The sequence below is a fragment of the Sturnira hondurensis genome, unplaced genomic scaffold (assembly GCF_014824575.4).
Source record: "Sturnira hondurensis isolate 20B ecotype Veracruz unplaced genomic scaffold, ASM1482457v3 Scaffold0006496, whole genome shotgun sequence".
NCBI classification, from domain to species: domain Eukaryota; kingdom Metazoa; phylum Chordata; class Mammalia; order Chiroptera; family Phyllostomidae; genus Sturnira; species Sturnira hondurensis.
In genome coordinates, this window is record NW_028079127.1 from 9,000,962 (window position 1) to 9,016,401 (window position 15,440).

Below are 15,440 nucleotides of genomic sequence, written 5' to 3' on the forward strand. Positions count from 1 at the left end.
TTAGAGGAGATCTCTCTTGCTGTAGGCTCTTGAGAAAGGAATTGAGGACATGCTGGCATTTAGATTGAATAGTAGTTGTGAATATCAAGGAGGAAAGTAATTTTAGGCAGAGTACCAATGTAAATAAACTCAAGGAGGTGTGAAACAACATGGTGTTTGCAGACAACTACAAGTATTTGGTATTGAGTGTACAAATTGTGAGGCTGGGGATAGCAGAACCAGGGGCCAAGGAGTTAGTCAGAGGGTGTGCTAGGAAGCTTAGATTTTTGGTGCAACATGGAAACATTGAAGGTTTTACATCAGGGAAATGTCACACTTGTTTCTCAGACTGATTCTTGGGACAAATGGAAAGGGCTAGTGTGTATAGTGTGTGTATGTGCAGTGTGTATATAATTGGAGAGGCAAAGAGACAAAAAATTATTATTAACAGTAGTGGTAAGAGATCAGAATCTGCCCTAAGGCAGTCATAGTGGAGAAGAGACTAATTCAAGAAGCATTCAGAAATTGTTACATTGACAAGACCTCAAGACTAATTGTTGTATGCAACTAGGTAAGGGGGGATCATATGTAGATTTCTAGGTATCTGGGTTGAGCAACTGGTGGGTAGTCATATTGTTTGCTGAGAAAAAGGAAGAGATAAATGATGGATCTAGCTTTGCAAGCACCCACTTAGGTGGAATGTCTGAGTTGGAGATAAAGATCTGAGAGTAATTGAAACCGTGAGAACAGATGGCAACTAAATCCAGGGTGATTCTGCAGGGCAGGGCGAAAGGGGAACTTGGAACAGCATCCCCTTGAACTTAAATATTCAAATATTGGCAGAAGAGTAGGAGCAGATGAAAACAATCCTATTTGTTAGATAAACACCGCCTGTAGATATGCTAAAACCTTCCTTATTCTTTCTACCTTTTGATTAGAGATGATGGCTTCTCTGAGACAAATAGGCATTTCAGGAACCAAACACTTTTTGGTAGGGACTAAGTTACATATGCATTATAATGAACTCTGATCTACAAAAGTACTCTCTAAAGAGACTTTGTGTGTTGGTAGGTATTTAATATTCTTCATAATAAAATGCTTGCATATATTAATTTCACCTTGTATCTAAGCTATTCACTGTGCTATGTGCATGACAGCAAAACAAGTTCTAATCTTCCAGTCATCCCAATTTCTGAGCTGAAAATACAAAACAAAAGGTGCTTTCTGGGAATATCACCACTTTCTGACAACAAAATACCTGTTAACAGAAACATGTTTTAATATGACACATTCATTCAGATTATACTTTTTATGCCAGGACAACTACTGAAGGTACACTTTTGAAAGTAAAGTTTATACACCAGTTATTAAGGAACAGAACAGTAAGATCTGCACACTGTCTGGGGACATTCAAGTCTGAGAACATGTAGTAGCATTTCCATGCCTTATAATAAATTTAATTTTGATACCATGGAGACTATCAGAGTAATAAATTAACATTTATTACAATATATTTAAATATGTAAGAAAATATTTTCTAAAATTGAGGCTGAAAAATTCTCACCACAAAACAAGATAGCTTAGGAATGAATTATATTGGAACTAGAATTATACAATGATTCAAATGATCCTTCTTTATATCATGGTTTTATTTCAGGTGTTTTGTGATATTTATATTTGAAGGGAGCCTAAAATAACTCTACAGAGGTAAAGTTTTCTTGTTATAATTATATCTGACTGACACATCATTTTTTATAACACATTCAGGATATAAGGCTTTTATGATAACAATTTCTTCAACGTTGGACAGTTTGATAGGTTGCCAAAGGAAAATTATACTGCTAAAACTATTTACTCTCCACATTTCCATGTTATTACAGTTATCAATATTTAATAAATTAATGATATTATAGAATTTTTAAAAATAATTCTGAGTTTAATAGTCATGGCAAGACCCATCTTGGTTGACTTTTTAAAAATCTAACTCTATTATCGGGACACAGAAAGTTGGGCTTTTATCTCCCATATGTCACCTTTAATTTAGTAACCCAAGCATGAATGACTGAACTCTTATATCTACCTGGTATTTAATATCTTCCACTTATCTCTGAAAAATTTCCAGGCAAGGTCCCGGCCGTGTGGGTTTCGAGCCACATGGATTATCACATCAATGGCGTCCTGATCCAGCACCACCTCCGAGTTCAGTGACAGATTCAGAAGCCTTGAAAAACAGAATTGTGGGGAAAGGGTTAGTCCAATAACATAAATATTTTTATAAAATTACAAAAATGACATAATATCATTTCTCATTGTCTTCAAGAGAACAGTCCAGAGTAAACTTTACTAACATAAATTAAACAATAGAATACCTTTCTGGTTATAAAAAAGGAGGAAGATTAAGCCCATAATATGTTTATTAGCACATTGATTGAATCGTGAAAAAAACCTTGTGAGTAAAGAAGCCACAATTCTGGTTTGATGATGCAGACTTACTTTTAAAATTCTTTTAGTAAATACTTTTTTATATGCTGAAATATTTTCTTACGGACATAAGTAAAACATATATTTAAAAATTAGGTAGAAACAAAATACATCTTCCAAGTCAACTAGCTTTAGATAGGTTAACACATCAGCTTTCCTTAGTTCTAGGAATATAGATTTTATAGTAACTAACACTATATTCAAGGAAATAGAGACAATTTCAAAACAGTTTGGTTAACAGAGAATGTCTTCTTTTTGTTTTTATTAATTAATTTTAGAAAGAAGAAGAGAGAGAGCGAAAGAAAGAGAAACATCAATTGGTTGTTCCCCTTATTTATGCATTCTTTGGTTGATTCTTGTAACGCCCTGACCAGAGAGCAAACCCACAACCTCGGCATATCCAGATGACACTCTTAACCAAAGAGCTACCTGGCCAGGGCAAGAGTACTTTCATTACACAAATAAATTTGGAACATTAATTGACCCACCTATTTAATAAGTTCCTGTCGTCACTGCAAGTTAAGGCTTCCAGTAATATTTTCTTCTCAGAAACTGCTGTGGTGGAGTGGAATTTCATCCAGATGAACTCCCAGACATCCTCATCGAGCAGTGAGACTCCGGTGCAATACACGATGTCTCGAACATTCAGTGGTATCCTAAAGAAGCAACACATGGCGGTTTTGTGTGCATTAAAAGCTCCATAGAATTGAAAATAAAGACAGATGCTGCTTTATGGCAGTCAGTCTTTTAAAAGAGGACTTTGTTAATGAGAGTTGATCTGAACAAGGATAATACTATACAATAACAATACTCAACAATACTGGCACTAAATAAAATAATTAATGTATTTTATTTAAAGGTAGTTTTGAATAAAATTTTTCTACCCTTGAAACTATATTTAAACAATAACTGGAACATAAATGTTTAAGAAACCTATAAAAACAAGGTGTTTTATATTTTCACCCACATAAATAGACTCATCAACCAAAGATTTTGCTCATAATTGGTAGACCCAAGAGTGACAAGAAAGCACTGATTAAAAAGAATGACTGACTAACTTGGGTTAAACAGAAATACTTTTCTTCTAAATTCTTAGATAACTTTTTAAAATTATTCTTCTTAAATAACTCTCCAAATTTTGGAACCTAAAATATTATTAATATGGATAATAAACAAATAAAATATAAATTTTAAATTTTGATAACGAAGTTTTCTTCTATGTTTAAAACAGTTAAAAATACACTAAATTTTTACTTTGACTCCAAAATACAATGGGAAACTGTTAGTGTAGTTAGTCAATCTTGGTCATTTATAAGTTATAAATTTTCCTATATATTTTGCCATAGCAATATTTTACTAAATATTCTTCTTTCAAATTTAACTATATGAGGTCTGTCCAGGAAATGCTCAGCCATTGTTAATATAATAAGAATGGTTTGCATGACATCAGTGTAACCTGACAGTCAAGGAGAGTGGACAGGAATGCGCATGCACGAACAATAACAAATTCACTGTCCTAGTCAGTGGGGGCAGTAGATGCCACTGAGTGAGTGTGTATACTGTGTAGCCATTACATTCAAAATGACTGAGCAAGTAGAGTAACTAATCTGCATCAGATTTTGCTTTAAACTATAACATTCCTCCATGGAAACTATCTGGATGAATCAGAAGACCGCAGCTATGGGTAACTGGTGATTGACAGCTTCACCATGACAACATCCCTGCTCATGCATCATGTCTTGTGCAGAGATTATTGGTAAAACATCAAATCACCCAGGTGACTCAGCTCCCCTATAGCCCAGATTTGGCACCTGCAACTGCTGGCTTTTCCTAAAACTAAAATCAAATTTGAAAGGGGAGAACTTTCAGACCATCAGTGAGATTCAGGAAAATACAATGGGCAGCTGATGGTGTTTGGGAGAACTGTGTGAGGTCCCAGGGTGCCTAGTTTGAAAGGGACTAAGGTGTCATTGTCCTATATACATTGTTTCTTGTATCTTCTTCCATAAATGTCTTTACTTTTTATAGTACATGGCTGGATACCTTCTGGACAAACCTTGTATACATCACATTTTAAAAATTCAGTTCTCTGAAAGAATGCTCCAATACTTTAAAAAATTAAAATTCATATCTGCTTTGTGTATTCAGTAATCTATTATTAAAACTCCTCATTTGAATGCGACTAATAATAATAATTGCTTTCTCTGGAAAACAAGATGAAACAATCCCTTCCAAAAATTTAGGATGGGGATGGTTAAAATACTGCTGTGGTTAAAGAAGTATTTGGTAAAAGGAGAAAGTGTCTGTATGACTATCAGCAGAATGACCTCCATCTTCTCCTCAGCAGCTGAGTAGGGCTACATTCAGATTGCTGTGGCGTGTGTATCAGGACACCAGATCAGCAGAATTGGTAGAAGTATACAAAATGCATGGTTCCCAGAAATGGCTAAAACAGTATTATTCTCTCTCTTCCTACAAGTATTTGGAGAAAAGTTACTTTAACTTTGCTGACTGAACGGGTTTTTTTGTTGTTGTTGTTTATTTGATTGATTAATTGTTTTCAAACAAAAGGAATAGAGATATAAGAAGAAACCAGCAAAGAACTTCACATTTTTCCTTCTTTTCCCTCTTAGCCCTGCACCCCCTTAAAGAAAGTAGCAACAGTCGTCTTCCCAATGATTGGTGAAACCTCATTCTTCCTGCTCTGCCTACCACCTGTTTGCAACACTGCACACCTGAAAGTGCTTAGGATAAAAACACTGCCACCACATTTTGAAGACTTTGTCAGTCCTGGTAAATACAACATAAAATCACAAAAAAGGCCTTCGTGTTTACTAAGTGAAATCAGAAAGCTAAAACATCTGGTCTTTCTCTAAATCAACAGCTAAAAAAGAGGCTGAGTCTTTTCTTCCAAAAATTACAGGCTACAGAGCATTACACTGTATTACTGTCATGATTTTGGCCAAGAAATCAGTATAAATATTTGCAAGAAATAATAATAAAAGCTATACTGTAATCACCAACTTACCAACCATTGCATATTTTATTAATATTACACCTAATAGTAACAGTTTCCTTTCTAGTAGAAATTCGTTAAACTAGTAATATACCAGAGAGAGCCAGAGAGAGTACAGGAACAAAGCCTATTGAATAAGGTTGGTTACTGCTTACGAAATCAGCCTCAAGCAGAAATGGTTTCAAGTAGAAAAGGCATACAGAAATATAAAAAGGCAAAAAGAAAAAGTGAATACTAAGTTATGTTCCTTAGAAATAATGTGAATGCCCCATACTGTAGTTACTACCAACAATCCATATGTTTGTTACTCAGTAGTTACTATTGGCTGCTGCTGAACCATGTAAGATGTATATGCAAATGAATAAATGGATGGAGAACCAAAGCCCTGGGCACTGGCTAATGGGGCGTCAGAGGTAGAAAATAACACTTCTGTGCAATACTGTGTTTCAGGTTACACATCTTGATTTATCTAGTCTCTACAATAATACCATGATGTCTCTATCATAAACTTTTTTAGCAAGAGAGGAAACTCTGTTTTGAGAGAAGGTGATTTGCACTGTTAACAACTAAATAGTAAGTTGGGAAACAGGATGATCTATACACAAAAAGTCATTTTTATTTACATCAGCTTACAGATGGCTAATAACAATGAAAATAAGGTATATTGATTTCTATTACTAGTCATATTCAAATAATTGTCAATGAATTCTGATTTTTGTTGTTCAATAAAACACTATCTGATAAAAAGTAAAAACAAGAAAAAAATTAAATAAAAATTAGTATATCCTTCACAAGAGTATTATCACCAACCCCTGGGCCCACCCAATGAGCTGCCAATCATAATGCATCCAACCTATAATTCTCAGTGTGGAATGGGCCACAGATGTCACCTCTAACTTTTTCTTTAATCATTATTTCTTATACACAGGTTAATCAGTCATCTTAGAAACATATTCGATGTTGGTAAAACTATCTACTCTGCTGACAACAGCCAGAGGAAAGGGGGGAGGGGGATAAAGGGAGAAAGAAGAAGAAGGGTCAAGTCATGGAACACATATAAAGGACCCAGGACAAAGATGATGGGGGGGGGGGAGAATTGACAATGGGGGGTAGAGAGGGCAGGGGAGAGTGTTGGAGGGGAAATGGGGACAACTATAATTGAACAATAAAATAAATAAATAAATAAAATGTAATAGCTCAAAAATATGCATATAAATACATCAATATGCTTAAAATTGAAAAAAAAAAGGAGCTATTCTGTTCATAGAGGTGAGCCTTGTTAAAATGCCGCCTCTGGCACACTGAAAGCATATAGGCTAGCTGTGTATTTAAAAACATACACAGAGAGAGGAAAAGGAATACTGAAAGGGAACACAGCAAAAAGAGTATTGAATGAAATGACAGACAGAGCCCCCTGAAAGAATCTCACAGAAGTTGTCCTGGACAAAGGAGGCCTTTGAAAGCAAAGGTGCCCAGAATAGGGGCAGATTCTATACCTGAAGCTGCGGCCACAAACCCAGAGAAAGACTCATCATTTGAAAGTGATCTGCAAGATACTGCAGGTCAAGTTACAGGCTATGGGCAGCTGTCCCTCTGTGCACACCGGGTGTATCAAATTTGATTACTAGGAAAATGGGACACAGATACGTTTACATATATAATCTAAAGTCTGTTGATTGTCCATTGAAAAACAGACTTCAGTTTCCACTCCAAATCCCCAAACTTTCAGGAAGGAAATGGGTCTATTAGCAGATGCTAGGAGGTTTGCATTGCCTGAGGCTAATAAAGCTCCTTAGAGGAGCAAGGACAGAGCTGGTTGGTCCAGTGGGAGAAGAATGCCTCTCTAGTTTTCCTAGCATCCCTTCCTACCTCTTCAACCCCTCATTTTCCTCACCCACACATCATATAAAGAATCAATGCATAGGTCAAAGATTATTTGTACTTATCACTGAGAATAAAATAAACTTTGTGAGTGCTGCATTTGCCAAGGGCCCTTGGTTTTCAATGGTTTCCATTGTTAGTGAAACCTCTCTTTGTTGCTAAATTTGTAAAGAGGTTCTAATAACATTTTAGCAACATAATTGCTCTGGGGACAGTTTAAGATCTCCCTGTATAAACCAAAGTCATTAGGAACAAATGAAAAAGCTCGTTTGTTTGTAAAGCATGAGCTGATAAGCCCACAGAACCCATAGTTATGATCAGTACAAATGAGTCCTGTGAGATTCTTGGTGTCAGGATTACAGTGAGAGTGGCCCCTTCTTGCGAACATGTAAATTGTTTATGAAAATGTGACTATCCCCATGGTTATTCCCATTTAACGGCTGCCTCAGAAAGAAGTAAACCTTTTAATGGAATTTCATCATCTAGGAAGGAAAGATGTGCTTCTTTCTCTCTAGGTGTGGTATACATCCCCCCCCACACACAGGGAGCTAGTTTTTTCCAGCTGCCTTTAGAAGAGATGGATGGGGTGGTGATTAGCCCAAAGGAAGTGCCTTTATTTTTTTTTCTAGGGTACTAACATTGCAGAAGTCATTAGCTCATAAATATAACTTCTACTAGACTTTATATTTTATTCTCTATTTAAATAGGATTGTGACAGAGTTCATTTGCACAAACAAGTTTTAAAGCATAAAAGTTCAGTATATCATCGTAAAAAAATTATTTTTGTATTTTGGTGACAGGTTTAACCTGTTTTACCTTGACAAAAGCAAATGGTTAAAAGAGAAATGTTTGGGATAAAAGTAACAAAAACAAGTAGGTAGAAAACAAAAGCAGGTTATCTTTTAGGGGAAAAAATCTACTGAGTTAAAAAATGATGGTGAAATGGAACTAATATTTTAAATCATGGTAAACTGGTACTTTGATTATTAAATGGAAAGTTGCAAAGTAGATAGATAAATTAAGATAAGTAATAAGAAAAATTTCCAAAGATTTTGCTATGAGAATTTTTGTTACTGCATTGTTTTTTAAGGTAAAAAATCAGGATTCATCTAAAATGATAACAGACTGTTTTAAGTAAGATAAAAATAGCAACTAAAAGATAGCATAGATTAATATTCAATAATATGGTAAGCATATCACTTAATTGAATTATATTATTAAGGACAGTACAATATGTATATAATCTACAATACAATTGTGTTGTGTTTTTAAAAAATATAATGTGTATGTTAGAAAGCAAGACAGGGGATAAACGAGAATATTAACAGCCTTTGCTTCTGAGTTTGGGGATTGTAGATAACTAGTCTTGAGTTTTTTTAACTCGTCTATTTCAAGTTTAATAATTTAATAACTTTTATAATTACTTTAGAAATATGAGAAGTAAACGTATATTTTCATGTATAAAGTAAGGTTCTGTTATTATTAAAATAAAATATATTCCAACATAGAAAAATGCTCTTTAATAAGATGTAGAAATAATTCTAATAATACACTAAAATATTTCCCAGAGGAAACTATGATTTGTCAAAGAAAAATCACACTATTTTAAAATATATATTTTGGCCAGTAACTGCCTGTAGGACTAGGCAAGTCAAGGTCATTGCTTTGGACTTCATTTTTCATCCTAATTGGACAAGGCTAAAGTATATATGTTCTAAGGTCCCTCTCTGCTCTGTTAGTACAAGATTTTTTTTTTCATTAGCAATTATATTAACATTGAAATGTGGTTTTAATTACTTTCAAAGACAATGAGAAACATTTCTCAAATCACTAGCCTCTCTAAGAGTACTTCTTTTTTTCAGGGACACTATACATGTTATTGATACAGGGTGTGGCCTACCATTTAATTAATTTTAATTAATTTGCAGCTAATTCGTTTAAAAGATTGTTTTCCCAATCTAAGTAGAAATTAAAGACTGCTTTGGTTGAGGCTTCCTTGCTAACACTGTAGATCTTGTTCTGACTAACACATACTAATGTCCTTTCTTCTTCCAGGGCAGACAATCCATGACGTTAAAATACCGGACTAGAAAAATAACCTGCATTTACAAAAGTTGACTCTGTTACAACATCCCTTACCCCCATCTCTCATTCTATACCCATTTCTTCCTCCCTCGGCTTCTGCTAAGAAAGCCACCCTGAATAAAACAGTTATTTAGAAGGAACCTGTGACCTTTTGCACCTAGGCATCAGTTTCCTTATCTGAAAAATGGGGATAATTCCTTACAAGTTATTACAATGATGAAAGGAGATCAGGTTTATCTGGTGCTTCGTACAGAGCCTGCTTCACATCAAAGGCTCCGTATGGGTTTTACCAAAATGCTGTGCGTAGCCAAGGGACATAGAAAACTGTCTGAATATGGGGTAATGTCATTCCCCCTCCTCGTTTTTATTACTATTAATGTTAGGAAGAAATGACAACAAAGATTCATATATTTCCTAAATGAGTACTGGACTGAAAGACATGCAGAAATAAAGGTTTAGACAACCTCATTATAAGTGAATGGGTAATTATAAAAATTATGACTGACAATGCACCTGAAGTTCAAGGCACTATAATAAAACACTCTTCTCTAATCCCACCTAATTTTGCTAGTGCACTTTTCAATCAAATACGCCACTGAATCAATATAAAAACCCTGGCAACCAGAAGAAATATTATTCTGTGATATCTCCACAAGGCCCCTAGCAAAGGAAGAACAGAATCCCATCTGCAGTGTGCAGTCAGGGGCCAAGGGAAAGAGCACTGGACAGCGCAGCCCGGAGCCAGGCATTGATACGCAGTGGGTGGGGCTGCTGCGTCTGGAGGGAGCCCTCTCCCCGGAGCCCGGCAGTGGTTGCTCATTCCCACCAAAACGAAGGCATGACATAAAGGAATACTGAAACCTCTGATTAACTGAAAAAGCAGCTCAAAACTGGTCTGCACAGCACTTTGCTGTTCAAAACACAGAGTTAGGGCAACTTGGTGAAGAATAGACCCACTATATTTAAAGTCACTGCTCTGAAATGATGTTCAATACCTCTTTATATTTTCATGTTGCGTGTTTGCAAAGAGGTATATGCTGTTCTCTCTATACGAAAGGAAAAAAGGCCACGGGGAAGAGGGGACTGATTTTAACTATTAATTATCCCCCCCGGATTGAAAGATTGTAATTTAAAATAACTGTACTACTTCAGATTGGCTTTTATAATTAAAATAAATTTATTTTAAATGGGAATTCACTTTAGATACGCTGAAATTATCTGAATTTATATTTTAAACGTGTATGTCCCATGTAGAAAGTAGCTATTGTTTTCATTGGGTGGGAAGAGAGAGGGGTAAAAGCAAAGCATCTGGGTTATCAGGCTACTTCATAAATAGACTCGCTAAAGCACAAAAAGATAGGAAGCCAAGTAATCCAGACAACATCAAAAAGAAGAGGACTGAAAAGGGGCATTAAAGAAAAGGTAGAAGCAAAGAAACACAAAAAATCCAGAGTGCTAAACATAATAACAGGCATGACAAAGATTTACACAAAAGGTAAAGGGGAGAAAAAAACAAACAATTACAGGAGAGTTTGTGACTTACTTAAATTGTATGCTGGCTAGGACTTTAAACACATTCTATTGAAAAACCTAGAACACTTATTTAAAATTTCACAGCAGGAACCCTCATGATATCCAGAACCAATTACACCCCAAAGAGCTTCATAAAATCAAATGACTTCATAACAAAAGTAAAAAGTTAAGATATCTATGATGACTCACTCTAAAACAGTGAGCAGCAGGGTGCTAGTATAAATATCTCTAAGAGTATAACATCATTCAAAATCAAAGAGGTACACAATTATAGGAGAAATTGTGAAATAGCTGATAAATTGCCCTATTATAAACACCTGTGTTAAAAATGAAATAAATTGTTTCCTGATCATCACGTGTCTATCACCATGACTTAACAAATCTGCTCTATCCTGATGCATGAGTATTAATTTTCTTCACTCAGCTCGGGTCAGAGCACTGTAAATCTAAGTACTTCTTGTAATACGAAGTCTAATAGGTGTAGTGTGTCTGAATCACAATAATTAGAAATCAGTACTTTAAGTTGACTTAAAGTCATTAAAGTCATCATTAAGATGATGAAGAACACTGGAGGCGTAGATACATAGAGGAGCATGGGCAGGGGACTGGATGGAAGAGGGTGGAGCGATTATTCAAAGAACATATAGGCATCACCCGCAGTGTGTGGTGAGTAGAGGAAAAAGGGAGCAAGGGCTGCGTCAGCCGGCAAAGCAGGGGAAAATAAGGACATCTGTAATGGTGTCGACAATAAAAGTTAAAAAAAGAGAGGGAAAAAGATGAAAGCGAATAATGGGAATGACACATCAGTTACAATGGCAAATCCATAAGCACTGCTCTCATTCAAATCATAACCCAGGCAGGAATGTCCACAAAAAGTCCACTGGATACTACTGGGCTCCCCCTGGAGAAAATAATTCCTGTTGCCCAGTATGATTTATAGCTGTAGTCATTGTCCTTTGTGTTTTTTATACAAAGGTTTAAAATTACATAGATTTATTGTATCTATCAAAATGCTACATGTCTGATGTGAGGGCCTGTGCAAATGTGATTTACTTTCATTTTTTATGCACTGTTGAGATTACTGAGGTTCCTGCCTCAAGAAACAAGAAAAATCTCAAATAAACCATCTAATTTTACGCTTAAATGAACTAGACAAAAAAGATAAAAATAGAGTCCTGGCTGGAGTGGCTCAGTAAATTGAGCACCAACCTGAGAACCAAAAGGTTGCCAGTTCGATTCCCAGTCAGGGTGGGCTATCATGGCTCAGTGGATTGCATGGCCTGTGAACCAAAGGGTGGCTGGCTCAATTCCCAGTCAGGGCACATGCCTGGGTTGCGGACCAGGACCCCAGGAGGGGGCTCTTGAGAAGCAACCACACATTGATGTTTCTCTCTCTCCTTTTCTCCCTTCCTTCCCTCTGTCTAAAATAAATAAATAAAATCTTTAAAAAATATAACAGTTGCATTTTTATACACCACTAATAAACTGTCATAAAGGGAAACCAAGAAACCAATTACAACTGTATCAAAAGTAAAATAAAATAGAATAAAATAGAATAAAATAAAATACCTTGGAATAAATTTAATAAAGGATATAAAAGACCTATGTTCAGAAAACAAAAGACAGTGAAAAAATAGAAAATACACATAAGTGGAATCATATACTGTGTTCATGGGTAGAAAAATTTTAAATGATTAAAATGTCTGTACTACCCAAAGCAAACTATAAATTCAATAAATCCCTATCAAGATATCAATGGCATATTTCATAGAACAAGAATAAATATTGAAAAAATGTATATGGAACCACATAAGACCCAGAATAGCCACAGCAATCTTCAGAAAGTAGAACAAAGATGGAAGAATCACACTAACTACACCAACTATACTATAAGGCCCTAGTAATTAAAACAGCATGGTTCTGGCATAAAAACAGACACATGGAGCTCTCAGAAATAAACCCATGCCTTTAAAGCAATTAATATTTGACAAAAGATGAAAGACCATGCAATGGGGTAGAGAGAGTTTATTCAGTAAATGGTGTTGAGAAAATTGGACAGATACATGCAAAAAAAAATGGAGGTAGACCACCTTCTTATTCCACACAGGAATAAACTTGAAATAAATCAAAGACTTAAATGTAAAACTCAAAACCATAAAAATCTTAAGAGAAAACATAGACATTAAAATCTTGGACATTCTTTGTAGCAATATTTTCCTGATATGTCTCCTCGGGTAAGAGAAGCAAAAAATATATAAACCAATGGGACTATATCAAAGTAAAGAGTTTTTGCAGAGCAAAGGAAACCATCAACAAAATGAAAAAGATAATCCACTGAATGGGAGATAATATTCAAGCAATGGCAAACTGATAAGGAGTTAATATCCAAAATACATGAAGAACTCATGCAACTCAATACCAAAAAACAAACAAACAATACAATCAAAAACAGGTAAAGGACATGAGTAAACACTTCTCCAAAGAGGACATGTAGATGGCCAATAGACATATGAAAAGGTGCTCAATTTCACTAATCATCAGAAAAATTAAAATTAATACCACAATGAGATATCACCTCACACCTGTCAGAACTGTTGTTATCAACACACAGGTGCTGATGAGGATGTGGAGAAACGGGAACCCTTTTGCATTGCTGGTGGGAATGCGGACTGGTGCAGACGATGTGGAAGACAGTATGGAGTTCCATCAAAAAATTAAAAATGAAACTGCCTTATGACCCAGTGAATCCACTTCTGGGAATATATCTGAAGAAACCTAAAAGAATGATTTAAAAGAATATAGGCACCCCTACAACCATTGCAGCGTTATTTACAATGGCCAAGAATTAGAAGCAGCCCAAGTACCCATCCGTAGATGAGTGGATAAAAAAGCGCTGGTACATTTACACAATGGAACACTACTTGGCAGTAAAAAGCAAGTGTCACCTTTTGTGACAGCATGGATGGATCTGGAGACTATTATGCTAAGTGAATTAAGACAGTCAGAGAAAACCAAATACCATATGGACTTAAATCTAATTAACAAAATAAACAAAATACATAGACTCACAGATACAGAAAACAGATTTGATGACTGTTAGAAGGGAGGGAGTGTGGGGGAGCTAGATGAAAATGGTGAAAGAATTAAGCAAAAATAAAAACTGATAGACACAGACAAAGATATAATGATTGCCAGTAGGAAAGGGCAGGTTGGGGAAGTAGAAGAGGGTGAAAGGTAAATAAATGATGATGGAAGGAAACTGGACTTTGAGTGGTGAACACACAATACAATATGCAGATGGTGTGTTATAGAATTATACACCTGAAACCTATATAATTTAATTAACCAATGTTACACTAATAAAGTCAATAATTTAAAAAAAGATTTATGAGATTAACAAAGCTGATTCTCCAGCCTGGGAAGAATTAAGTATAACAATTTGTTTTCTTATTCTAGGTATAACCACTCTACTTTCATGAGTAGATATTAAGTAATGTAATTTTCACTTGAAAGATTTCCAACTAAAAATTTGATTTTGTTTTGTCCAAAGTAAGTTTTACCCTCTAGGTGTGTGTTTGTGTTTGTGTGTGTGCTGGTGTCTGAGCATTAATCAACCTGCAGGTCTCCAGGATTCCACAGTTCTAGCTGATAGGTTCACTACATAGGAAAAAAGCTGTGCTTTTTAAAAATAGAGGAGTGTTCTTACTCATATCAAATCCTAGATGTTTCTATGGCTTCGTTGAAACATACTTTGATCACTGCATCTCTGCTCCCCATAAAAAAGCAGGGAAACTATACATATTTGTCAAGGAAAAAGGGTAGATAAAACTTAATATGATAATTTAATTTGATAATCAATAAAGTTTTAAGAATCTAGTCTTATTATTTAAGGGAAAAAGGACATTTTGAAAAATAGTCCAATCTGGGTTTTGGGTCAAAAGGGGAAAGGCAAGAGTGAATGAAAAGTTACAAAATAATCTTTAAAAGGTATATTTTTTCACTGGGAGATGACAGAACTGAGAAACACAAATACTGTTTGGGCCAATAAATTACAAGTCTTCAGTTCTTTCTCTCTTTCAGGTACTTTAAGACACATACACACATGGTGGGCAAAAGTAGGTTTACAGATGATGTACTGAAAACAACTTGTTCTTGTATTATTTATTAATTGCTGTATCATTTTCCACCTGAACAACTATAAACCTACTTTTTCACTCCCCTGTACATATCATAAACAATATTTGGTGCTTATGGGACATTTTTCTTCAATATTTTCACGATGTTAAGTAAATGTTATCACACGAGCATTAGAAAGAAGACAAATTATTTTTACTTTCCTTTGGGATAAAAATTATATATAAATAATTGGTATTAATCCTAAGTATTAATCATAGGTGGAAAAATAAATACCCCTGGTTGGTGTGGCTCAGTGTATTGAAGGTGGGCCTGCAAACCAGAGGGTTAC

At 35.3% G+C, this 15,440-nt stretch overlaps 1 protein-coding gene across 1 annotated transcript in view; it reads right to left on the reverse strand.

Annotated features, from left to right (window-relative positions):
* TRHDE (thyrotropin releasing hormone degrading enzyme) overlaps window positions 1–15,440 on the reverse strand; it is a 389,993-nt gene that overhangs the window by 10,145 nt on the left and 364,408 nt on the right. Inside the window, exons 16-17 of the mRNA XM_037049432.1 lie at window positions 2,949–3,116; window positions 2,060–2,200 (exon numbers count right to left, since the gene is read on the reverse strand). Of these exons, the coding sequence (XP_036905327.1) occupies window positions 2,060–2,200; window positions 2,949–3,116 (309 nt within the window). The remainder of the gene's footprint in view (window positions 1–2,059; window positions 2,201–2,948; window positions 3,117–15,440) is intronic.